Source organism: Mandrillus leucophaeus, unplaced genomic scaffold, assembly GCF_000951045.1.
Source record: "Mandrillus leucophaeus isolate KB7577 unplaced genomic scaffold, Mleu.le_1.0 Scaffold65, whole genome shotgun sequence".
NCBI lineage: Eukaryota > Metazoa > Chordata > Mammalia > Primates > Cercopithecidae > Mandrillus > Mandrillus leucophaeus.
The window spans coordinates 6,076,362-6,101,949 of NW_012107030.1; the positions used below are offsets into that span (position 1 = coordinate 6,076,362).

The window sequence follows — 25,588 nt, forward strand, 5'->3', positions numbered from 1 at the left end:
CAAGACTTCTTAGAGTTGGTAGCAAGTAACCTGGGACTTTGTCAAACACTTAGTATGTACTACTCCACTGTTGTGTGCTGGAGATACACGATATAGAAGTTACATTCTAGTGTAACTAGGCAGGAAGTAAACAAGTAAATATGTAATTATTTAAATACAATTAAGGAGGAGTACACGGTGCTAAGAGATAGTGGAAGTGGACTGCTGGTGTCTGAAAGTGATGTTCAAGCTGAGTAATTGTGCCTTTAGAACATTGGGTGGGTTGGATGGGTGGTGTTTAGGGTAAAACCATTTCAAATAGAGGAGCAGCGGATTCAAAGGTCCAAAGTGTCCAGGAAGGAACTTGGTATATTAGGAAACTGAAAGAAAGTTGATATGACTGGAACATGGTGGCCAAGAGAGGAGGTCTAATAGGTAGGCAGGAGCCAGATTCTGGAGGTCAAGGTCAAGGTTCTGGAATTTCTCCTAAGAGCAGTAGAAGTTTTAAGCAGACGTATAACATGATGAGAATTGTCCTTAAAAAAAATCGCACTGGCTGCAGTGAGAGAACAGACTGTAAATGGATGAGGGTGGATGAGGGAAGACTATTGCAGTCATTCAGATGAATGTTGATGGTAGCTTCGATGAGGGTGGTAGCAGCAGGGGTAGAGAGACATGCATGAATTCAGGAACTATTTAGGGAGGTAAAATTCACAGGACTCTGGTTCACTGGAGATAGAGATATACAGGACAATGATTAGATGGGACTGGAGGGAGAAGGGCCCTCCCACTGAGCAGAGCCAGCAAGTGGCTAGATGCACTGGAGTCGGTTTGGTGTGCACCCACAGTGACAGCAAAGGCTTAAAACAAGGGGGCCAGATCTTGGTCCTCTGTGCCTGCTGTTCTAACTCCATAGCCTCCATGCAGATTCGGGGCAGATAGCTGCTGTGTTCCAGACTCTTCGAACACATAAGTAGCTCATTACCATGCATTGTGACAGCATTTTGCTTTAAATTCTGTTACTTTAAGGATTTAATGTCCCACTCCCTACCTCTACTCTGGCTGTGGTGTTTGAGTCATTTCCACCTCTCTCCCCTGAGCAGATTGTAAGCTCTTTGAGGGTTTACTCTTCTCGGCAGCATCCCCCTGCTTTCATGCATATTGAATGAATTGAAGTTTGGACTTCGTTTTTTGTCTCTTAGCAGGAATCTTGCAGCACCATTACAAATGAAAGCTGATTTCGTCTCTAAGAATTGGCTTGCTGTGCCTGTCTTCTGCAATCCTTTGGACTCTATTCCTCTGTACATTAATGGGGCTGTAAGGCAAATTCTGCATTGCACAAGGCATTGCAGGATTCTGAAGCAGTTCTGCCTTTGGTGATTTGCTGGGCAGCCCTGCTCTTGGGTTACTGGCTGTTAGCGTTTCCTGATGCTGTAATTTAAATTTTGTTTCAATTTTTTCGGGGGAGACAATTGGTATATCTTAGAGGATTGGGGGGAAATCGGAATAAAATGAATTTTCCTTCCAAGTAAATCACATCATCAGCTTGTCAACTTTGATAGCAGCTTAAATTAAAAAGAAAAATTATTCTAAAATTTCTTAACCCCCAATTTTAGGAACTATGCAGTTTTTCTTACAAAAATGATATTTATTTATAATTCATGAAATGTGACAGTATTTTCTCACACATCCTTGGGCTACCGGATTGCTATTTGGGGATTCTAAGTAGAGTTACCAATATAGAAGTTGCTCTTGAGATTTTTAGACTGGAGCAACCCTAAAAATCATACAGCGTTGAATAATACATACTGTACTCACACGTGGCTGAAGCAGTACCCTCTTTCTATCTGGCAAGGCAGTTATTTATAGTGTCTTGTTAATAGGTCACACTGAAAAAATAGTTGTTGAGTGAATAAATCAATGATTAAATGCATGATGAATTAATGTCAGGCATCAAACATTGGAATTCTCTGTGACACTTTGGGGTTTGCATTTATAACATAGTGACTTGTCTCACATTCACTGTGGTTTCTTTCTTAGGTTAGCATCTTACGATGGCTTTTAACTTGCAGTTGATGAGGTTTTCAGAGTTTATAAGTGGGGGAACGTTTACTCCTTACTTGTGGCTCTAAAAAACTTCACTGTAAAGAAAGACTGCAGAATATTTTATAGATAGTTTTAAGAATTGAATGTAAGAGATCATTACACTCTGGAGATAATAACTCTGATTTTGACAAGAATGTATTTATTAGGCCAGTTCTGGATTTCAAAAGTATGCCTACTGTTAATCATACATTCAGGTCATTAATTTCTTGGTATTTTCTTACTTTGCTGTGCCTTGATTTGCTAATCTGTAGATGGGGATAATAGTACTTCCTATTTCACAGGATTGTTGTGAGAATTAGTGAGTCTCACAATGTGAAAAGTGTTTAGAGTAGTATCTATCACAGAAAATACTCAAAATGTTACCATGGAAAAACATGGAAAAGGTACTAGCCATCATGTGGGAGGGGCAAAGGGAATCCTCATCCCACAGGTTCTTGTGATTATCGTAGCTAAGGAAATTTCTTTAACTTTATGACCTGATGTCAGATTTGAACTTAATTCAACTATAATGTATTCTTTAGAAATTTGGTACATCATGGTGGCATAAGATTTTTTTTTTAAATTACCTTAAAAAAAAAGTTAGTGAAATAGTAATCCTGTGGAATTTGGAAATTCATTTTTTTTCTTTGAGGTAATAACAGAAGGTTTTATTTAGTAATCAGGTGATGGTTTTGTCTGTGGGTCTTTTTTTTTTTTTTTTTTTTTTTTTTTTTTTTAAAGGAACTAACTTATTTTTCAAGTGGATCTTAAAATTTAAGCCCCAGTTAATTACATGTAGCTTTCTGATCCAAGACTGACCTTGAAGCACTAACTCAAAGAGCATTTGATTTCATTTTCCTGTGGCAGTTCAATAACATTAGACCTGTTGTCTTCATTTGTCCCTTTTCTTTAATCTCCAGTATCCTGCATATTTCTATTGTCCCCTTGATTACATGCTTTTGTGAGACAATTACCAACTGTGTGATTGCAGAAAGAATTACAAAACATACCATGAGCTCTCTGTAGGTGATTCTTGCAGATTTATTAGAACTGCTTAATAGTTTAGAAGTTCATATAGATTGCTTTTTGCTAGGTCAAAAACAGGATCGGCAAGAGAGAAAGCTTGTGTGGCTAACCTCGCATTGCTCTTGTATTGCGCCTGAGTAGGGAATCTGATAAGAATGATTTCTTTTCCTTAAAACCAATTCAGCCTTTACATTTGAAAAAGACTGAGAAATTAAAGCCTGGTTTATAATCTGTACACAATACAGATAGTGGCACGTCTCTGAATTATCACTATGATTCTGGCAAGCAAATATAAGAAACTACTTTAAATTCCTGCTATGTTAGATGCTGTAGCAGATTTGAATGGTGTTGGCCATAATTCTCCATCTGTCTGCCTTAATTAGTTTTTGTATGGTGCATTTAATTGGGTTTCAGTCATTCCTTACAGAGTGCTAATCTGTTTGTAGGCGGTGTTCCTATTACCATGCAGCTCTTCCTAGACTCAAAATGGCAGACTTTCTGAAAAATCAAATGTTTTAAAAATGTATTTTCTATGGTGAAACCCCATCTCTACTAAAAATACAAAAATTAGCTGGGCATAGTGGCACGTGCCTATAATCCCAGCTACTGAAGAGGCTGAGGCAAGAGGATTGCTTGAACCTGGGAGTTGGAGGTTGCAGTGAGCCGAGATCGTGCCCTTGCACTCCAGCTCTGGGCAACAGGGCAAGACTCTATCTCAAAAAAAAAAAAAAAAAGTATTTTCTAGATTCTCAGGAATAAATCCCACACCCATACCAGATGCTTGGATGGCAGATCTGGGTTTTGTCTCCCTGGGTTTTGAATAGGGTCAGCAAAAGCACTGTGTAGTTCACAACACATATGCAGATATTGAGTGAGTGAGTGAGTGAATGAAGGAATGAATGATTGAATAAATGAATGAATTTCTACCCATCATAATTTACTTATCTGTTCCTTTGTTGATGTTTGTGAACCATCAGAAGAAGCTGCCTAAGAAAATGCTGTTTAAGGGCACATGATTGATCAACCCACAGTTTAGTCATCTTTCATTTACTGGTAGATGAGTTCTAACTTTGGTGACCATGTTTCCCATGTTGCTTGGCAAAAGATACTTGTTTTGACTTCTGGATCTGAAAACTGTTGTTTAGATGTTAAGAGATTTTAATTCTCAGCATTTCAATGGCTTCTGAGGTTGACAATTCTCTTTGAAGTTAGGATGGTATCAGAAAATCTAGGTTATACAGTGAATATGGCAGTGATCCCTCTTTGTGGACTTGTAGAGATGAGGATAATGGAAACTTCTGGTCTCTCTTAGTTGCTCCCCTAGGCACTTACACAAGAGGAATGGCTACCCAGGGTTGAAATGGAGTCTGGCCTTGTAGCAGAAAAAAAAGGCATAATAAGGCCTCCTTATTGCAAAGCCTGATACTGGAGCTAATTGGCTTGGGGATGCAGTAGTGATTGCCTGCATTTAGAAGCCAGCCTTTTGGGGTTTAGTCATTTCTACTCAAATCGTAAAGACATTAGTAGCCATTTAAAGCAGAAACTTCAGAAGCCAGTAGTCAGCAGAGACTTGTTGAGTGCCCACCATATTGCCAGGCAGTGTAGAGTCTATTAAAGATGATAATTGGAAGGTCCCTATGAGATAAACTGAAATATGTAGGCTGCAGTGAGCTAGATGGAGGTAAACACAAGACCTAGAACTGCATTAATGGTGATAAATGTTCTGAAATGGTTCTGTGATTTTGCTCAAGCTATTCTACAAGAGAGACATTTCACTTTTCTGATGAACAGTTTAAGTTCACCTCAGTTACATTCATCCAATTGATACACATCTCCACCTCTTTTTTATTTATGTATTTTTTTTTTTTTGGCAGCAAAGTAGTGGCAAGTTTAAACAATAGATAGTTGAATTTTAAAATCAAATGTAATTACTTAATTGCAATTATTGCTACATGTGTTTTCTTTTAACAGTGACAATTTAAAAAGACTTGAGAAAGGTTTGCTTAAATGTTTCCTTTCCATATGATTCCTAAACAAAAGATGGCAATTTAAAAATAGATTTTATTTACTTGCTGTTTGTCTTTTGACTATAGACTTATTCCAACAAGAAAAACATCCATTTCATCTTTTTTCCCCTAATGGATTTCTGGTAGTTGTTTCTTTTTTGGGCTGATTTCTTTGACATAGGATGTACAGGAAGTTGTAAAAACATCTTTGAGACAAAGATTATTTGGGATTAGGCACAAAGTTGGGATTTTAAAGACCTGGAAAAATGTTGACAAATGAACAAAGTCTACTTTGTTGACAGAGGCAAGACAATACTGACTTGGATCCAGGCTACAGATTTTTATAACTCTTATTTTTCTGATCAGATTTTTTTCTGTAAAAGTTTTTCCTTTAAATGTTGCTACCTGATAGCTATTAACCTTAGTAAATTTTTAGTGTTCTGCAACTGGGAATGAAAAATGACCATGATTAATTACATAGTGTAATTTATCCAAGTCACCAAAAAATAGGAAGTAGCTGTTTTCTTGTAACATAAGAGGATTTATGTATGTGTTCTTTGAACAGCTGAAGAAGTCACAGATCTAAAGAGGCAAGCAGTTGAAGAGATGATGGATAGAATTAAAAAGGGAGTTCATCTTAGACCCGTTAATCAGACAGTCAGACCGAAGACAAAGGTATGAAGTGACTAAATGCTTTTTTCCCTGCTTGATATTTCCTTTTTTAAATGTACAGATTTGAAATTTGATGAAAACTGCATCAGGACTCACTGTCAAATCTTAGGATAAAGCTAATGTGTCACAAAAACTTTTACTTCCACATAAGCATGTTTCAGGAGGATCCATGGTGAACCTAAATCAGTATGAAATGGAAGCCATGTTCTTTTGGGGGTGCTGTCGTCTCATTATGAGAGACAGCGATATGAACTGTTACACCAAACAAATAACAATGATCACATCCCTTCTTTTGATTCCTGATTCTTTTGTGTGATTCCACTGATTATCTACTATGCGCCAGATACTGTTTTAGGCACGGGGGATAAAGTAGTGAACAAAATAGGCAAACACCCTCGCCTTTCTGAGGCTTCTATTATAGTGGACGGAATCGCATAATAACAGCAGAACGAAACCAGGACAACTTTGGGGAAAATAGTGAGACTTACATGATTGTTTTCATTAATTTCACAAATGTTTTCCAAGTCACTTCAAGGAGAAAAACTCTCTTCTAAACTAGACCACAGCGAGTGCTCCAGGATCTGTGGAGGCGCTTAGAGTCCCTTTCATGATGTCTCCCCTGCCTTTGTTTGTATATCTGTTACATTTCAATAAGCCCAATAATAGTTTTAAACATTTTTCTTGAAAAATATTCTTTCTCCTCTCTAATTAGGTATGAACTAACCGGTTCTTTCTCTTCTTCCACTTCCCCTTCTTCCTTCCCCTTCTTCACTAACCTTTATGGTTTGGTTATTTCTCCCTCTCGAGGCTGCCCTGCCTCAACTGCGTGAACGTCCCCCAGTGTTATGACTGTTCAGTACACATTCTGAGGGTTTTGTCTTTTTTTTTTCTTTCTTTCTTTTTTCTTTTAGACGGAGTCTCACTCTGTCACCAGGCTAGAGTGCAGTGGCGCAATCTCGGCTCACTGCAACCTCTGCCTCCTGTGTTCAAGCGATTCTTCTGCCGCTGCCTCCCAAATAGCTGGGACTACAGGTGCCCGCCACCAAGCCCAGCTAATTTTTGTATTTTTAGTAGAGACGGGGTTTCACCATGTTGGCCAGGATGGTCTCGATCTCTTGACCTTGTGATCTGTCCGCCTTGGCCTCCCAAAGTGTTGGGATTACAGGCGTGAGCCACCGTGCCTGGCCTCTGATGGGTTTTCTAAGTTGCCACTTTGTCACAGGCAGGCAAAATAGCCATGTAAGGCGAGAGGTGCTATAGTGTGGGCTGTACATGGGAAAGGATTGGAAAGAGGAAAAGAATACTCAACTCCAAGAGTGAATTTGCATCTAAGGAAACAGAAGCTTCAGCCAACCACGTAAAATAGTTCAGTCTTGTGCCAATGATCTGAAAGCAGTTTTCTAAGTAAAGGATGAAATGTAAAAGTGGAGGAGAAGCTGAGTGTGTAGAATGATCTGGCACAGCTGGCCCAGTGCTGGTGTCTGGCAAGAGAGTGAAGAGCAGAGCTGTTGGAGTTGGGCCCTGGCACTGTCACCCAGCTTCCCCACACTTCTTCTCTTCAAGATGGGGACAGCACCTGTCTTATCTGACACATGGGGTTGTTGTCAAGATCAAATGGAATAAAGTGTGAAAATACTTTAAAATGCAAGGTCTGAGTGCCACCTTTGAAAAAGAATCCATTTTTATGACTTTCACATCACCACTAATTATGGAAAGAATAAGCAAAACCAAACTATTTACTAGAGAAAAACGCAATGCCATAAAGAAGCAAAATTAGTTTTGAAAGAAAAAGGTTGAAAACTTCTTAAATCATAAGCAATGTTCCATACATACTTTCATTTTCAGAATATCACTTTGTGCTTTTTCTTTCTTCCCATGACTCTTCCTGCAGTTACACATTATTTAATGTCAATTCAAACTCTGGGAAGCAACTGAGCAAGGATCAGTGGACGACTGGGTTTTCTTGCTGGTAATCTTAAACTGTGCAGATATAGTGCTGAATGACCTGGTCAATAACCTTTAAAAGAAATGGTCGCTGCATGCTTGAGGACAGACGTCTTCCCCTAGTACCATCAGGGCTCTCCTGAAATGTCACAGATGGTGACATTTTGTGGTCCAGGGTGCAAAAGGCTTGTGCAGTCAGAGGGCAGCCTGAGTGGCATGGCAGCACTTTCGGGTATGCCTAAAGGCAGGGCATTTGTTTGAACGTCACAGCTTATCATCTGAAGGGTTGACCTGCAGAAGTCAAGCCTGCCTTGAGAATATTAATTTAACTGCTTATTTTCTAAATTCCTTTGGTGGTGGTGTTGTGCCAGTGTAGTTGAAATTAGTGTCTTAGTGCTTATTGACTGGCACTAAGGGCATGTGTATTTCACAGAAAATCTGCGCTATGAGAGCTGAATGCCTTAGCTTTGCACACGAGCAGCAAACCTCTCTCTCTCTTACTTCTCTGTTTTTAAAATTTGAAGTAGGATCTTATTTTTAGATTCTGTTTTTGAGAGGAAAGGATTATAGGTTGCTGTTGATTCACTCTCATTTTTTGATGAGAGAGACTATAACCTTACCTCTTCTCCAGGAACAGGAGGTTCAAGGGGTTCCTTTCACTGTGTCTGGCAAGTTTCCCCTTCATCTCTATCCTTCGTGAAAGGAAGTGGTACGAGGGAGATCTTTTCTGAACTTACTTTTCATGAGGTTCTCATGCAAAATTTTCCCTCCATTAATTAGTTGAGTGATCTACAGAGATCGTTAGGTATTGTGGGGCAGGCAAATCATACCCAGAATTTTACTTCAAATCGTTTTGTCCGTGGTATGGCCAGAAGAGAGCTGAGCTTGTAATCAACACACCTAACTCAAATACTACCTTGCTCAAGCCTGACTTTCCCTCCAAGATGAGTGATTGGACTGCCCCTCCTCTGAGGTCTGTGACTGCTCTGGCAGCCAGCCATGCTAACTTTCTCCTGTAGCCAGGTGCTTTGCTGGACCCTGCTCTCTGGACTCTGTCCTCTTGGGAAATTCTTACATGCCAGGCCCCTGTAAGCTGACCTCCTCCCATAGCTTGTGGAGCTGAGAGAGGGTTTCTGCCCTGTGGCTTGCTTCTGCTCTGCACTGCCTTCTTCCTAGTCCCTGCCTGCTGGCAGAGTCCAGCAATGCCGGTGGAGAACAGTTTACTGTAAGAAGCTCTGAATAATTTGGAATCAGACCTTTGAAATCTGATGTTTACCAAATCTTCTCTATGATAATAATCAAGAGGTAACAATATGGTATTTAGAAGAGGGTAGCTTGTCTCCTTTTGCTTTGAATATAACTTCTTCTTTTTTGTTTAACTGCTACTTGAGAGCACTAACATGGCTAGTATTTTTTCCTAACCTTAAGACATAGACCTAATTTAACAATATACATAGTCATATATATTACCAATATAAGGCTACTAATACTTTGCCATGTAAAAATCATTGTTTAGTATCTTAAAACTGAATTACTCAGTAATTTTTCTTTCTTTTTAAAATTATAGCCAGAATCTTCTAAAGGCTGTGAAAGTGCAGTGGATGAACTAAAAGGAATACTGGTAAGAATAGATTTTGGTTTATTGTTTAGCTAATGGGGAAATGAAAGGAGAGTATTTTAAAATCTGTTGTTTTGTGAGTTGTTTGTGGTGTGTTTTATTCCCATTTACAATTAGCCTCATCTTTGGCCAGTTTGATTGTGCTTACAGACTGCTCTATCACATATGTTAATAATGTATCAAATAACACTGTGCTGTTTTTATTCTAAAAGAGTGGTTACACTTTCACCAAAGTCATGGTTTCCTGTTCTTGCCCTCCAATCCTGGCATCACAGCTTGAAGATGAAGTGTCTGGCCATATGTAAGGATCCGTACATGTTGATGAAAAACAGAAATACAATAGATGAATAATGCTTTACTTTGAAGCCTAAAAGGAGAATCCTAAATGTGAAGCTAAGCGCCTCCCCAAATATCTTCGTAACAGGGTCACAGTCTGCCTTTCCTCACAGTCGAAACAATTATTTGATGATAAATTGAGGAATAAAATAAGAGGCCCTTTTTTATGTTACTAATTTTATTTTCTGACGGTTGGAGAGCATGCTTTGTGTCCCTTTCTAGTCATATTTTTGCTTTTCAAACTGTGAGCTTTTGCCAGTGGAATCAGCGGCTACTGCACTCTCCAGCAGTTGCTGTCAGAGACAGATGCCTCACTTAGAAAATGTTTCAGATACTAAGAGCTCTATTCTCAGATCCTGTTTCAGTCCCAATCCCAGTTATTATGCACAGTAAGTCAACAAACATGGGGGCGGAGGTACAGGACTGAATACTCGCATGTTTGTTGTTGCTGTGCTAATTATGCATTGCATGTAGACATCCACATAATTGTGGTAAACAGGATTATTTTCATCAAGCATGTCTTTAAACAGTAGACTTAACCCAGAATGGCTTAATTAGTTTGCTTTAGTTTTAAGTGAGTGGGATTAGCACTGAAGAGAGGTGTATCACTGGCTAACAGTGGTGGCCTACCTACAGAATAATGTATTAAAGCCACTGAAAAAGCGTGTGGTGATTATCTAATGGATTCTTTGATCAGAAAAGTCTGTTATTCAGTGTTCTATTGAGGAGAACTCCCTATGACAGTCTCTTTTGTTATGTTTGTGTTATAATGCTAATTCATATTCATAAAGATGTCCCCTGGGGCACGGTTCTGGTCAACAGTGAAAGAGTAGACTATACTGAGTTTGACTTTTTAAAAATTAGGTTAATTTTGAAAATCAGACATTTCTATGAGGTACATATGATAATATTTGATTAGCCAAGATATCCCATTCTCTGAGAATGCTGGATGGTAGCAAGTTTACTGAATTACAGCATTACTCTTAAATACCTTATTCACCATAATTTTGTGCCACTTCAAGGAGAGAAATTCGTGAAATAATTTATGAATTATAAAAAAATTGAAGACATCTCTTTTAATGCAAATTGCCCCCATCCTTCTTGCCTTGGATCTATCTTTAGATCTCACCGCCTTACCTGGCATTAATGTATCACTAGGAGTTACTACTCTGACAATATTATTTCTTTACCTTAAGTTTTTTTGAAAGTAGAACTCATGATTCTCTCCCCTACTCTTTGCCAAGTGGCAGTTCTCCTCTTCCCCCATAGAAGTTTCTTTGAGGGAGGATGGACTATTTGTAATTCCCTGTCACCTGGAGCCTATAAACCACACACATTCTTATAAAAAAGAGAAAAAGAAAGCTCCTAGCTCAACATGCCAGACATTTGGGTCTTTGGTGGTGCTTGTTGCTGAAGTTCAGACTAGTTCGATTATTGAAGTTAGTACCCTGTAAAATACATGATGCCAACCTCACAATCAAGGCATGTAAGAAACAATTAAGATGAACACAAAAAACCTGCATTTTGTGTACTGAAAAACACAAGCACTGGTACCAGGGGTTGTCAAGAAACCAAGAAACACTGGGTTTGGTTCTATTGTGGAACAGAACCAGAAAGAAGCTCAGTGTGGGTTATTTTTTGATGAAATGGAATGTGACCCAAGTTGTAAGACTTAGTGATTTGGCCTTCTGCTAAGTTAGCCCACAGGTAGAAAACAAGTCTCTGGTTTGGGGGAGTTTCAAAGCCCTATTCTATTTTCTGAGTTGAACAATTTTCAAGCCAGTTTTTAATGTCTCAGTATTGACTGACCTCCTTTTTCCAAACCTACTTCCACTTAAGTTTTAAAGCTGGGTATTTTGTAGATAAAAATATGTATAGTCCATTTCTCATAGTCACAGAAGGTTTTGAGGTTTAGGAAATGAAACCTTTTGAGTCACCACAGTTACTTAAAAAGCCACTCTAAGTGACAGTGGTGATTTCTGAAGAATAGATTGATACAAATCAAAATTCTCTTCTCAATTTCGGTTGGCTGTAAATCAAAGAACTAAAATCAACTTTTAAAAAATTATATGGGTCTTTTTCAGACATCTTCAGTTTTCCAAAATACCCAGAAGTTTTTGAATAGTTAATTTTGCCTGACAATTAGATTAGTCAGTATTATGAACATTTCACTAGCGTGGGGCCTAAGATTGTTAAATGATCACAGTGGTTTGAAGTAGGCAAAGAGTATTGGTTTCGGACTTGGGAAATCTAAGTGCTAGATCCAGCCCTATCAATGACTTATTGTGGGACCTGTCCCTAGACCCTGAGGCTCACTGAGTTTGAATTCTCTTTTCTATAAAGTGAAGGAATTATATGTACCACAGTTTCTCAGTTAATTTCTGATTCTCAAATTTCATGTTTCTAATATAAAGAGATAACTAAAATAGTCTTGGTATTTTATTAGCTGAGTTCTTCATCATTTCAGTTGAGAGTCATGCAGAAACCTTTCTTTCCTCCACAATTGCCCTTGTATTGAAAGTTTACTCATATATTAGCTGAAGCCACCACATCCATCAGTAAATGGAGAAAGAAGTTGGGGATTCAAGGGTTAGAACATGGAAAATGGATACCTTCAGTAATCAGGTATGATGAGAGAGTAGCTTACCACAGTCAAGAATTTGAGGAAATAATGCCATTATCCAAATAAAAAGCTAGAAAATATTGTGAAAGATACATTCATCAATAAAAGATATCCTTGAAAGGTATGTATGTATATACGAACACATACATTATAAGTTTTCCTTGAATTAAATCAAGCCATTGAGAAAAATTACACAAGTGTCCTTGCTATTGAAACAATGTAGTAGTTTTACAACTTATTTTAGTAGTGATGACCTTATGTTTTTCAAATATCTGTTTACAAATGATAGAGATGGTAAGTTTTAAAAAATTATCAATACAAATGATATGGGAATAGTAGTTGTAGTACTTTTTTCAAATGTAAAGTGGCTATGGTTCTATTTTCTGTATCTTGTCAGTATCGGTCACACCTCACGGTGTGACTCTTCTACACGTAGAAGCATATCAGCAATGTTAAAGAAACAAACCAGATTTTAATGATAAAATAAGCCATTAAAGTGTTACATGTGATGTGATAGTCCTTTTAATGTATTTAATGAATTTTCACAATAAATGAAAAGCAAAAAGAGATACTTCTAGGGAAAAAAATTGTATGCCTGATTAAAATATGAGCCTTATTTAAGTCTTTTGCAAACCAGTTGATTAGGCAGCTGACAGCAAAATAATATAATCTCCTAATCTTGTTATGTCAGTTTCTTCCCTGACAACGGGTTACTTTTCTATAACTTTAAGCAGTTGGGGAAAAACTTCCCTAAACAAAATAACATAACCTCTGTTATATGAGATTTGTAGCCATTTGATTTTATAAGCACCTTTTTTTTGGTTTGTTTTATAGGCTAAAGAAGAAACAAGGGTTACCATTTTTAGCCACTAGAGTTCTTAGAACCCTTCAGGGAGTTGGCAGGCAGGGAGGGAGCGGGATCAAGGCAAGTCTTTAGTGAGTTCAGACATTACAGAGGCTGGGAAGGTTTTTAGCCTTGGTGGACAAAAGCTGCCTTTTGGCTCTGGCATGAAGTCTGGCAAGTTACACCAGACCTGAGGTTCTTATTTCCTCTGATCAAAAGATTATGGTTCTCCTGCCTTCTCCTCCCTCCGCTGCCTCCCAAGTATGTGGCACAGTTGAGAAGGACCATTTCAAAGAAATAATGGGCATCTCTTAGGAAAGACTTGTTGATGTATTAAATCCTTATATATACTGAGAAATACGTCCCCCAGTGTTCTGTACAGACACTTGACTAGTAATGGAGATGGAAAACCATAGCTCTCACTCTGTAACATACTTCTCGGAGGAGCCAGAGCAGGGAAACATGGATCTTTCTCTGTCTTCTTGAAAGCCAGTATCAGTTTCAGCAGGAGTACAGATTTATAGCATCTCTTGTTTCCCTCAGTGTCTTCTGGGCCCTGAATAATACATTAACTGTCCCCTGTGTTAGGAATGTGGAGTTAAGATGCCGACCCTTGCTTGCCTCTCTGTATGATTATAACTTTCCTTTCATACTGAAGTCAAGATGTGCTCAGTGCAGCCCTTCTTTGGGTCGGCCCCTGGAGAGCATTATGTGCCTCCTTTGACAGCTACGACGCCACGGACATCAGGTGTGCAGCCAGGGTCACCCTCTGAAGGATCAGTCACACATTTTTCAGTGCCGCTGTGATTTCAGTTTAGTAGCTTGTGGCTGCCATATAAACATATCCTTCTAAGGTGAGTTTAATATATCAATTCTCTTCTCCACCCAGTCAACACACATCAGTCTTAATTGTCGATATGCAGGTACCTTCCCACTGATGAATTTCATACAGTCACCTCTTCCAGAAGTGTTCTTGTACTGTTCTTCTGAAACAAAAGCTAGTATTTACACCATCAGTAGCATCTTCTTAAATGATCCAACACTCTGTCTTGTTGAAAATGTGCGCATTTAAAAAATATTAATATATAGCAAATTCATTTTGTTTCATAATTCCATTCAAATTCTGGTAATGTTTTCATGGTTTGATTTTTATATTCTTTTGTATATTGTATTAAGACATTAACCTTTTTGTTTTTGTTTTGTTTTCACTTTAGGGGACACTTAACAAATCCACTAGTTCAAGAAGCTTAAAATCCCTTGACCCTGAAAACAGTGAAACTGAGTTAGAAAGGATTTTGCGTCGCAGAAAGGTGACAGCAGAAGCAGATAGCAGTAGTAAGCCGGTTTGAATTCTCCACAGTCCTTCTCTTCATCTCTGAAACATCTTCTTCTAAGTCTCTTTTAACATGAAACAAGCTTTTAAAAATTATTATTAAAATATTTATTTTTAATATGAGTGAGAAGTATGGGATGGGTAAAGATATTTATGGATATCTTATAAGAACTCTTAGATATTTTTATTTATTGGTATGTTTATTTATTTGTAGGTAACCAGGCATTTATAGATCTGCTTTGTTTAATGCAAGATGCCCTTGTGTAAAGACATTCAGGAAGAGTTTTGGCAACAATATAGCATCAAATACAGGCTCTGGAGCCAGACCGCCCAAGTTGGAGTCCTAGTTCTCTTGTATACTAGCTGGTTGCCCTTAAGCAAATTACTCAACCTCTTTGTGCCTCAGTTTCTTCATTTATAAAATGAGAATAATAAAAGCACTGCTTCATAGGATTATTCTAAAGATTAAGTCAATATGTGAAAAATGCTTAGCAATGTGCATGGCACGAAATAAGCACACAATAATTAGTAGTTGCAGTAGAAATTACACATCAGTTACAAATGCAAGAAAATCATCCTTACTCTTTGTATCCCTTTAGCTTAATGTGCCTACTTGTGAACTGAGTGACTGGGAAATTCCAGCTCTGTCATTGATGATAATGTACCTACCATCTGAGCAAATCTCGAGCTCACAGTTTGTATTTGTGTGACATTAGGTCTGTATTAGGCCTCAAAATATTTCCCAGAACTGTGCGTGTCTTCAGTGGTTTCATCAGCTCGGTCATGGGAATTAATGGAAACCTTTATGAGATTTCCCCTTGCGGCCAGGTAGGAGGCCAACTTCAAAAAACTACCTTAAAGTAAAATTAATCAGCAACCACGGCTAATGGGCTGAGGCTTCTAGATTGAGTTCAGTCAGCTTCAAGTAGTCTATCATAACAGTTTAAATCTGGAAAATACTGAGTCACATTGACCAAATTTAAGTAGCTAGAATATTAAAGATGGGTTTTTGAACATCAAGTTCTAATGTTCAGAGAGAGATTTACTCAGACAATTGAGTAAATTGATTCCTCGAACCCAGAGTGGCTTAATACCAACCAAACTTCTGTTATAAAAAGAGGAAACTTTTGTTTTCTTTAAAAAAAAAAATCAACCATTCAGTTTTTAGGTTGGTTTGGAGGTTCTATTATTAAAATCTGACAAAGATTCTCCCCGCTACTGTGCCCCCCAAAACAACTACCTCAGGAAAATTAAGGGGGTGCCACAGCATTTTTTTTCTTAGGATGGCTTTGCGAGCATTATGCAGCCTCCACGTAACATATAATCGTTATTCATTTTGTGACTTAATCAGTGCTTGAGTCATCCTTTTCATCATTTCAGCCTTAAAGTGCTCATGTAAACATTGCTATTTTTAAGGACTTTGTGGATGTGCCATTTTAGTGCTCTGTCGTTCACATTTTGTGTTTTGCCACTGGCTTTTTTGTTCCTCCAGAAGCATTCTTACTTCACTCACAAATTTGGTCAAAATGTGCAACACTCACATTTCAGAGTTAGTTTTCAATGGAAGAAGTGAGCAAAGGTTTTTATTTCAGTTAATACAGAAATTTGAATATTTCAGAGTACAGAAAGGAACACATTTCGTGTACATGGTGGGAATCTTTCATTTTATGTATTATATTCCACCAATATACAAATATTTGTATTATTTTAGGGCAGTTAGAGTAGAAAATACATATTCAGTAGAACCGTTAATCAATGAATAGAAAAATGAGAACTCATTGGTGAGGTAGAGAGCAAATACACGCTAAGAGAGTGACTTGTAATTGAGTAAAAATTTCCTTTGAGTTTCCTAATAGCCAAAGCAAAAGACAAAAAAAGGAAGGAAACAAACTTACAAACTCTTATCATCTAAAAAAGAAATCATACCATTTTTTAGGTGGTGAAAACATTTTTCTATTATCAAACTAGAGGTGGCTTTTACCATGTGAGTATTTTTACAAAGGCTGTGGAGCGACAAATAAAAATTCCAAGGGGAAACCTAAGGAAGAAAGTAAAGCCGCAGAGCTGCATGGGGGGAGTCAGGTGACAGAGGTGAGGAGTTGGATAGGTTGGTGTCTCAGGTACTTGAATCTCTGGGGTGGTTTTCTTCTGCCCGCAAAGGCTTATGGGAAAGTAAATGTGAGGTCACCAGTAGAGAAAGGAAATGTCAGAAGAGAGACAGCCTGAGAGTTTGCAGAGCTAAGATCTCAGGTTAATGGTTATCTTCCCCAGGGACAAAGGATGTTGTACCCTTTTCCTTAGGATTTTTCTTATGCATCTAACTGATGCTCCCTTGTTTTACCTAGCCTTGTGGCCTACCAAACTAACATTTCAAAGAGCGGCAAGTGCCTCTTAGAGAACATTGGGCGGCTTAAACAGGATACAGTAATAATAATCTTAAACAGTGTACATTTTTAAAAATATCTCTTTGTACACAAGAAAAATAGAGCTGTAGCTTAGCTCACTACTCTCCTTCCTTTTTGCAGAAAATGTGTTGGTGTATTCAGAAGCAGATCTTTCTTACAAGGACAGGTTGTTTAAAGCTACCTAGTGTTGTAGTCAATGCTTATCCAAGGGCAGAATAGAGCTGATCAGAAGCAAATCTTGAATTCAACTTCGTATTTATATTTTCAGGAACTCTAATATTAATTGATCTTTGTGTTCTGCCGTTCTCTCTTAACTGCCACAGCTCCATGCAACATGAGGCTTGACATAGCTGGGAGGAAAAGGCCTTTTTTTTTTTTTTTTTTTTCCCCCTCTGAGACGAAGTCTCTCTCTGTCACCCAGGCTGGAGTGCAGTGGCGTGATCTCGGCTCACTGCAACCTCTGCCTCCCGAGTTCAAGCGATTCTTTTGCCTCAGCCTCCCATGTAGCTGGGATTATAGGCGCCCACCATCACACCCAGCTGATTTTTGTATTTTTAGTAGAGACAGGGTTTCACCATGTTGGCCAGGTTGGTCTCTGACTCCTGACCTCAGGCGATCTGCCCGCCTCAGCCTCCCAAAGTGCTGGGATTGCAGCATGAACCACCACGCCCAGCCAGAAAAGGCCCTTTAAATCAAAATATCCAATAATGTCCAAACTTGTCTGCCTAGAGAGTATAGGTGAATTAAATAGGGAAGATAGAAACTAATGCTTTGTAAACTGGGGCTTCCACTAGAACAGAGAGGTCCTGTGTCACCTGTATAGAGCAAGGCTCAGAGAGGTGTCCAACAGAATGGGTTCACAAGTTTTTAGTCTCTCTTAGGTAGGTTTTTCAAATTAGACCTTCATTTTTAGAGTTGATATGTTACACTGTTATATTGAATACATCAGGCACATTAAATCCAAATGTAAGAACAGCATTCCAGAGCTTAATACCAATAGTCAGGGATTAGCTAGCATTTTGGATTATACCCACTACTACTTTCCATCTTAAGATGATCTGACATTTGTTAGGGATAGACACCCAAGAGACACCCAAGTTTTGTGCTTTTCTTACTGGCACATTTCAAGGTTATCCTCTCACTTTATTTCTAGAAATAGTCATTTAATTTGCATATTTGTGACTTATGTCATAAATCTCTTTGTTTTAAAAACATTTTCCTTCTGAAGTTTCAAGAAGTACTTACTAGAATCATGCTTTGAGGAAAGCTGACTAGGATAGAATCTTTCCACCTAAAATTAGGGACTGGCTTCAATGCCCAGAATTTTTAGATTGATATGCCAATAATTCCAGTAACATGTTTTATTACTGTTTTTAAATCCTGTCCTAAAGAGCAGAAAAGTCCAAAAGGTAAATAGCCAAACTCTTTCCCACTTAATTTTTATAATTTTGTGTCTGTGTTTTAAGAGGAAATAAATCCACTTACTTCTCATTCACATTAAAATGAAAATGTTCATAAAAGCTGTTTAATGCTCAAGAAGCCTTCATGAGCCTTTTAGAAAGAGCCTTTTGACATTGTTCTGTTTTCTGTTTAAAATGCAGAGCTGAGTTTTGGGAAGAATTAACTCTTGAGAGGCGAAATGGTTCAAGTAGGGCTGTCAGAAAGCCATACTCTATGAGAGGAAAAGACTTTTCACAATTCCACTATTACTAAGGAACCTGGTCAGTGAGGGAATTGTGGCCTGGGATTTTGTGTTTTCTTAAAGGTTTGTGCGCAATTTCTCAGCGTGGTCCTGATAGATTGAAACGTAGTAGTACCACCAAAGCAGAGCAGATTTCCAACAAGAACCTTTTCCAGCATGCTCTTGAAATTTTAACAAACGTGGCCTTTTCACTTCTTGAGGGATTTTCAGCTAATCTGTTTTTCAGTACCATATTAACAAGCATCATACAGAATTATTAAACTTGAGGTATGTGTTTGGTTTTAAGGTCCAACTGGGATATTAGCAACCTCAGAGTCCAAATCCATGCCAGTGTTGGGTTCTGTATCCAGTGTAACAAAAACAGCCTTGAACAAGAAAACTCTGGAGGCAGAATTCAACAGCCCGTCCCCCCCAACACCTGAGCCAGGTGAAGGGCCCCGTAAATTGGAAGGATGCACAAGTTCCAAGGTTACGTTTCAGTAAGTAACGATGCTCTTTACTAAGTGGTGTATAGAAGAATCTGTAAATGACTAACTTGTGTGTTTCTTTGATTTGTTTCTCTTTAGAGAGATTTTGATTTGGCTCGCCAATAAATTCTCTTCTTCTTTTCATTTGATGGGCCAACTTTTCATTCTAGGCTCCTAGCTAAGAGATCTCATTCAGATCTAAAGCAAGTACCATGTACAAAGAGAATTACTTCCCCTAAACTGGTTTGGTAATCAGGTTCTTCTACACAAAGAATTGATCTGGATGATACAGACTCTGCATCAGGAGACACTTAATCAGTCTTCCAAGATTAAATACATAGATCATCCCTCTTAATGGATGAGCAGCCCAAGAAGATACTAGATCTTTCAGAGGCTACTTAGAAGGGCACGCTTTTACAACCTTCTTTTCTAGTCTTCAGTTAAAGATGTGCCTAATATTGCTCTATCCTGAAAATGAAAACATACGATGTAAAGAGTTATCTGTATAGACTTGCTTCAGAGTGGCACTTTGATTGTCAAAGAGTTAATCCTGCTATTGAATGCGTTTCAGACAGATCTAGTGGAGGATCAATTTGTTTTATAACAATGGCAGCTCTTTCTGAAATTAGTCTACAGTTTTGCTTTAGTTCTCTTGCCAGGATGTCAGCTAGTTTGTCACTTAAAGAAAAGGAAGAGGTGAGACAAATCAGATCAGCCAAATATTGTAATCATGGTTAATTAAACCTCTGATTTCCTGTCCTATCAAGAGAGAAAGAACCCCTTTTTTGTAACTCTAGCTGTCTTAGCTTAAAAGGTGAAACCTGGACAAATGAAGTTGAAATTCAATTTGGATCTATTTTTGCCCACTGATATTTTCTTCCTGTCTTGCATTCTCTCATTGCTACTATTAACTTTTTTTTCTCTTCTGGAATGAATGGCCTTCTTTGCTGATTTACAGTTTTATCTAATTTCACTGTGTTTAAAAGCACATTTTCTCCTGTAGTCATGTGTTTCCTTTCTTTTGACTAGAGTCATTTGAACAGTTCTAACAGAAAGATGATCTATATTCATTCTTCATCTTTCCTATTAAATTTGTTTAACACCTAATTTGACATCAACAATCTGGCTACATTTGAACCAATATCCCGACACAAAAGCAATTTGGCTGAGACAAGTTAGTTTCTGATAAATGCTTCAGTGTGTGTGTATAGATTTTTTTCCTTTACCATTTTACACAGATAATCTGAATCAGAAAATACTGCAACTCCTTCTTCCTTTTGTCTGCCTTTTGTTCTCCAAAAGTAAGTGGAAATTACATTTCCAAGAAAGGAAATGAAATAATTGCAGGCCCAAGGTCTGCAAAATGTGTGTTGAATTGACAGTGAAAAGGATCCATGTGTTGACAGACACAGTTGTTAGATGCCATAAAGGCGGATGTGAAGCTCAATTTATTTCTCATCTTGCTTGTTCAATGACTGCTTAAGAGACACATTCCAATTTAATTTATCTACTTAAAGCTCTAATACAAATACTGTGGACTGCTGTATTAACTTTTAAACTTTGTAACCTAATGCTCGATTATTTGGTTCTTGACATTCTTTAGCTAAATAAAATAACTGATGCTGTGTATTTTCATATTGACAGTAATTTATCAAATAAGAGCACCTTTCTGGAAAAATCTGTTTCTTAAGTATAATTAGACTATCCAGATTGAATCTGAGAATTCTGTGTATGTATAGGGTAATTATTTACCCAGACAGGCACACTTCATTCGTTTATGTTTAAACCTTTTAATGACTAAAAGAAGTTTAATTTAATGTAGTTACATGTAAGCTTTAATAGTTTGTATCATTTGTCAGAATCCCCTGAAACTGGCCTAGCTTCCAGGAATGAGAAGGGTTATTTTCAGTGCTGTTTCTGGCTGGCTTTGACTAATAAGTACTCTATTATACTAACCACATTGTCTTACTTTATGGAGTTGGCCTGTCAAAGCACTTTGAAGTCGGGTCAGCAATTAATAAGTAAAATATTTCCTTTGCTTTTAAAAACTGTCTTTGCATTCTAGTAGTTACACTTCTGTTTCGATCTGTGGCAACACCACCGTTAGTGTTTCAGGTGAGTGGCGCTATTGGCTTTTGACCTGAATCAAGGTCAAGGGAGGATGCCAATGACAGTTGGCTCTAATACAGACATTACTGCCCCAACATATGTATGCATGTGCGCGCGCTCTCTCTCTCTCTCACACACACACCAGCCCCAGCCACTGTAACTTCCCTTCCCCCTCCCCTTTGGCCTCTTTGTCCCAGTACCACTTCACTCTAGGCCCTTTGCTGCCTGTCGTGGTCTTCTCTAAGAGCTGCATGGCTTACTCCCTCGCCTCCATGGATGTGTTGCTCAAATGTTATCTTCTTAATGAGGCCTACCCTGGCCACCCTATTCAAAATTGTAACTCCTCTTCCCTTAAGCTCTGATTCCCCCTTATCCTACCTCATTTCTCCCTAGAGCAGTTATCACCTTCTAACTTACTATATACTTTATTATATTTATTGTTTTATTTTTTTCTCTCCCCCACTGGAATGTAAGCTCCATGAGGGTAAGAATTTTTTCCTGTTTTGTCTATTGGTGTGTCTTACACACATGGAACGATTCCTGCCATATGGTAGGCTTTCAATAAATTCTTTTTGAATACATGAATGAATGAGCACATTTTCAGTATGACTAAAACAGTAGAATATCAACTACAATACTCAATCAGCATTCTCCCATTATTCGACAGTCACGTAAGCACATGAGCTTGATATTAGAGGTTTTTGTTGGTTGGTGGTTTGATTGAATTATTTGGTTTTAACACATTTTTTAAATGCCTGGAAACCATTTATATTCAGCTCAGTCTTGCATATCTTTTTTGCCATTGTACCTACTCCAAATTAAGTTACCAGAGACAACAGAATACCCAGTTGTAAAAGAAAGATTCAGCTGTGCTCATTTGATTGGCCTTAGATGGGACAGGAAAGTTTTGAAAACTGCCAAGAAATGTTTTAAGTGTAAAGGTAGAGACAAAGATGTTTTCTGCATAAGATCTTCACTTAACCAGAAAATTAAATAACATCACACTATACCTAGGAAGTTTTTTTTCTTTTAATAAATTCCTAAAATCAACATATGTACAGATTCCATATAATTGAGTAACTCTTCTCTGGTAAATTATAAAGTCAAAGATATACTGATTTATTTCCTAGGGACCTATAAGAAGGCAAGAAACACTTTTAATGCTTAATTATAAGGATTAATTAAAATTAATGTTCTTGTCACCAACATATGCAAAGCAAGGGTTTTTTTTTTGTTTTGTTTTTAAGAAAAAAGAAGAAAAAGAAAGGAAAAGATAATCAGGGCTTGGGAAAGCCTAATTTATTCTGCTTCTATTTTAATAATAGCTTCAAAATGTGTCCTGTTAATTATTTCTAATAAGTATATACCATCTAATCCTAGTATCTTAAATCTCACAGTGAATGTGAATGTTATGAATTCCAATTGGTTATAATTTAGATCAGAATTATGCTCATCATGTCCCTTTATGCTATAAGAGGTAAAGGGCTGGCCAGGCACATTAAGTGCAAACCTCATTTTTGCTTTCATGCTCTTTCTGTTGATTAAGATTAAATCCGATAATGTTAAAATATAGTAAGATATTTTATTCACTGATTCAGGCCAATGAATGGGTGGGAATCAAAGAGAGAAAATTCTAAATTATAGAATTTTTTTTTTTTTTTTTTTTTTTTGAGATATAGTCTTGCTGTCTCCCAGGCTGGAGTGCAGTGGCATGATCTCGGCTCACTGCAACCTCAGCCACCCGAGTTCAAGCGATTCTCCTGCTCAGCCTTCCGAGTAGCTGGGATTACAGGCACCCGCCACCATGTCCAGCTAATTTTTGTAGTTTTGGTAGAGACAGGGTTTTACCATGTTGGTCAGGCTGATCTCGAACTCCTGACCTCAGGTGATCCACCCCCCTCGACCTCCCAAAGTGCTGGAATTACAGGCGTCAGCCACCACGCCTGGCCTAAATTATAGAATTTTTAAAAGAAACTCTTTTACTTTCAGACAGCTATAATACCTGGCAATAGAATAATTAAGTGTTGCCCAGGGTCAGAAAAACAATGATTTGTATTTTAATCAATAAAAGCCTGTAGACAGGACAGGGAGTAACAAGGAAACAATGTAATTCATTTTCTAAGCCAGTGCCTGTCCACATATGCACAGGGTGGAAAGCAGCATCCAGTTATTTCCAAGACTCGAACTCTAAAATCAGACAGAGTAGGGTTCAGATCCTGGGTCTGCTGTTTAGGTATTTGTGACCCTGGGAAAGTTATATAATCTATGACTGAATTTCCTGGTGTGTAAAGTGATGGTAGTAATGCCTGCCCTGTAGGATTGTCAAGTAAATTAGATCATATAGGAAAAGCATTTCAATAAATTACTTTCCTATCTTATCTTACAATTATAATGCTGGGATAATGGATCATCAAGGACCAAAGCTAAGACACTAGACCCCCTGGGTTTCTGACTGGGCCAGATGACATGGACAAGTCGTTTAACCTCTCTGTGTTTTGTTTTCTTTTTGTTGTGTTTCTTCTAATCTAAAATCGAGGCAAGTAGGTTATGTACTGTACAGAGTCCCTTTCAGCTTTCGAATCCCAGTAATTCCTAGCAAATGTGTTCACTTGGTAAAGCTGTTCACAGTTAGGATAAGGAGTAAGAGGCACATACTTCCTAGTTACGTGTCTCTCATTGTAGTTTTTATAGAAAAACACAAACCCAGAAATGTAAAATAATTAATTTTTAAAATACATCCTCAGAACTGACAAGTCTAAATCAAAATGACTGACTGTTATCTTTTAGAGTAGTACTCTCAGGGGTCAGCCCTTCACTATTGCCCCAAGTGCTTTTAGAGGTTAGAAGTACCTGATCACAAGCCAGGCATGGTGGCTTACACCTATAATCCCAGCACTTTGGGAGGTTGAGGCAGGCGGATCACTTGAGGTCAGGAGGTTGAGACCAGCTGGGCCAACATGGCAAAACCCTATCTCTACTAAAAATACAAAAATTAGTCGGGCGTGGTGGCACATGCCTGTAGTCCCAACTACTCGGGAGGCTGAGGCAGGAGAATGGTGTGAACCCGGGAGGTGGAGCTTGCAGTGAGCTGAGATCGCGCCACTGCACTCCAGCCTGGGCAACAGGGCGAGACTCCATCTCAAAAAAAGAAAAAGAAAAAGAAAATCCAGTATACGTCAGTGTGGGTCAGATTGCCTTCCATTTTAATCCTATGTGAGATATCTGAAACATGTTAACTCTTATCAACAGAATGCCTAAGTCTGATGTTCTTGGTTGATATAGGTATAATAAAGGAAAAAGCATGTTGGGGGGAAATGCCAAGAAACTTCCATTCTGTGTGTGTGTGTTTTAAGTTAATACTTCTATTACTCTTTATCAGTGTATATTCATAATAAAATAATATCCATCTAAGAGGAAATGTGCTGAAATTATAGTAGGCAGGATGTATATGTTAGTTGTAGATGGAGGCTATCAGTAATGGAACCAGCTTCCAGTTTGGGGATGGAGGGTTTTGGAATTTGCTTTTGTGTTGTTGTCACTGTATTTCACTAACATATATTAAGCCAGGTGCTTTTGTGTATTATTTTAATTCTCCCAAACTTATAGATTGGATATTATCCCCATTTTACAGATGAGAAAACTGAGGCTCAGTGAGGTAAACAATTTGCCCAGAATTACACTTCTAGTTGACATTTAGTTCAAATTGCACTTGAACCTTTTAAACTTTATCTCCAAAGCCAGTGCTTTTTGAACTATGGTGTACTGCATTTAGTGTCTTAAGAGCTTAAGGAAGGGGAAAGAAAAGAATGACCATAAGATTCCTTCTATAGGAGGTGATGATTCTGCAGTTAAGTTGCTTCATTGACCCTAAGATACTCACATCCCGTTCCTTAGACCGTACATACTTACAGGGAGTTTCATGTCTTCCTTTTCTCATTCTCTAAGGCTAACTTAAGCAATTTAAAGATCACTTGTCAAGGGAGGAAAGTAAAACAGAGTTCTGAAAAGGAGAGCCTATCTGAATTAGCAAAAAGTCTTAAAGAATAATTGGAAAGAAATTATTTCAATCTTTTTCATGCCAAATGTCCAATAAAGGGCCATGCTTCAAAATAAATTTTAGAAATTAGCCTGTCAGAATACCAGCCTTAAGCTACTTTAGTCTTCAGCATAAGTTCCATTTGCACATTTTTTTATTTTATTGAACATTTTAACCATGCTGAGAAATAGTTTTTTCCCAGAAGTCAGATACCTTGAAAATTTCTGACCGTAATCATTGAATTAGAAAGATGCTTTTACTAAATGATAGTATGATAATATAAAGGTGAATCACTGTCTGTGAATCTAGTTTAAAAATATACATTCTAAAGCCCCAAATACATTTTATTATTGTATCCACTTTATTCTATACCTTTTTGAGAGAGCTTCATGTTTGGTCAATT

General features: G+C 38.0%; 1 protein-coding gene across 5 annotated transcripts in view; it reads left to right on the top strand.

The window, feature by feature from the left end:
- KIAA1598 (KIAA1598 ortholog) overlaps positions 1-25,588 on the top strand; it is a 126,490-nt gene that overhangs the window by 90,512 nt on the left and 10,390 nt on the right. For 3 of the 5 annotated variants that reach the window (XM_012001121.1, XM_012001124.1, XM_012001122.1), the window contains 4 exons: positions 5,662-5,771; positions 9,280-9,333; positions 14,348-14,468; positions 18,860-19,052. In XM_012001121.1, coding sequence (XP_011856511.1) covers positions 5,662-5,771; positions 9,280-9,333; positions 14,348-14,468; positions 18,860-19,052 — 478 coding nt within the window. Of the gene's footprint in view, positions 1-5,661; positions 5,772-9,279; positions 9,334-14,347; positions 14,469-18,859; positions 19,053-20,278; positions 20,855-25,588 lie in introns of those variants that run through there. The other 2 variants (XM_012001125.1, XM_012001126.1) reach the window with 2 other exon arrangements.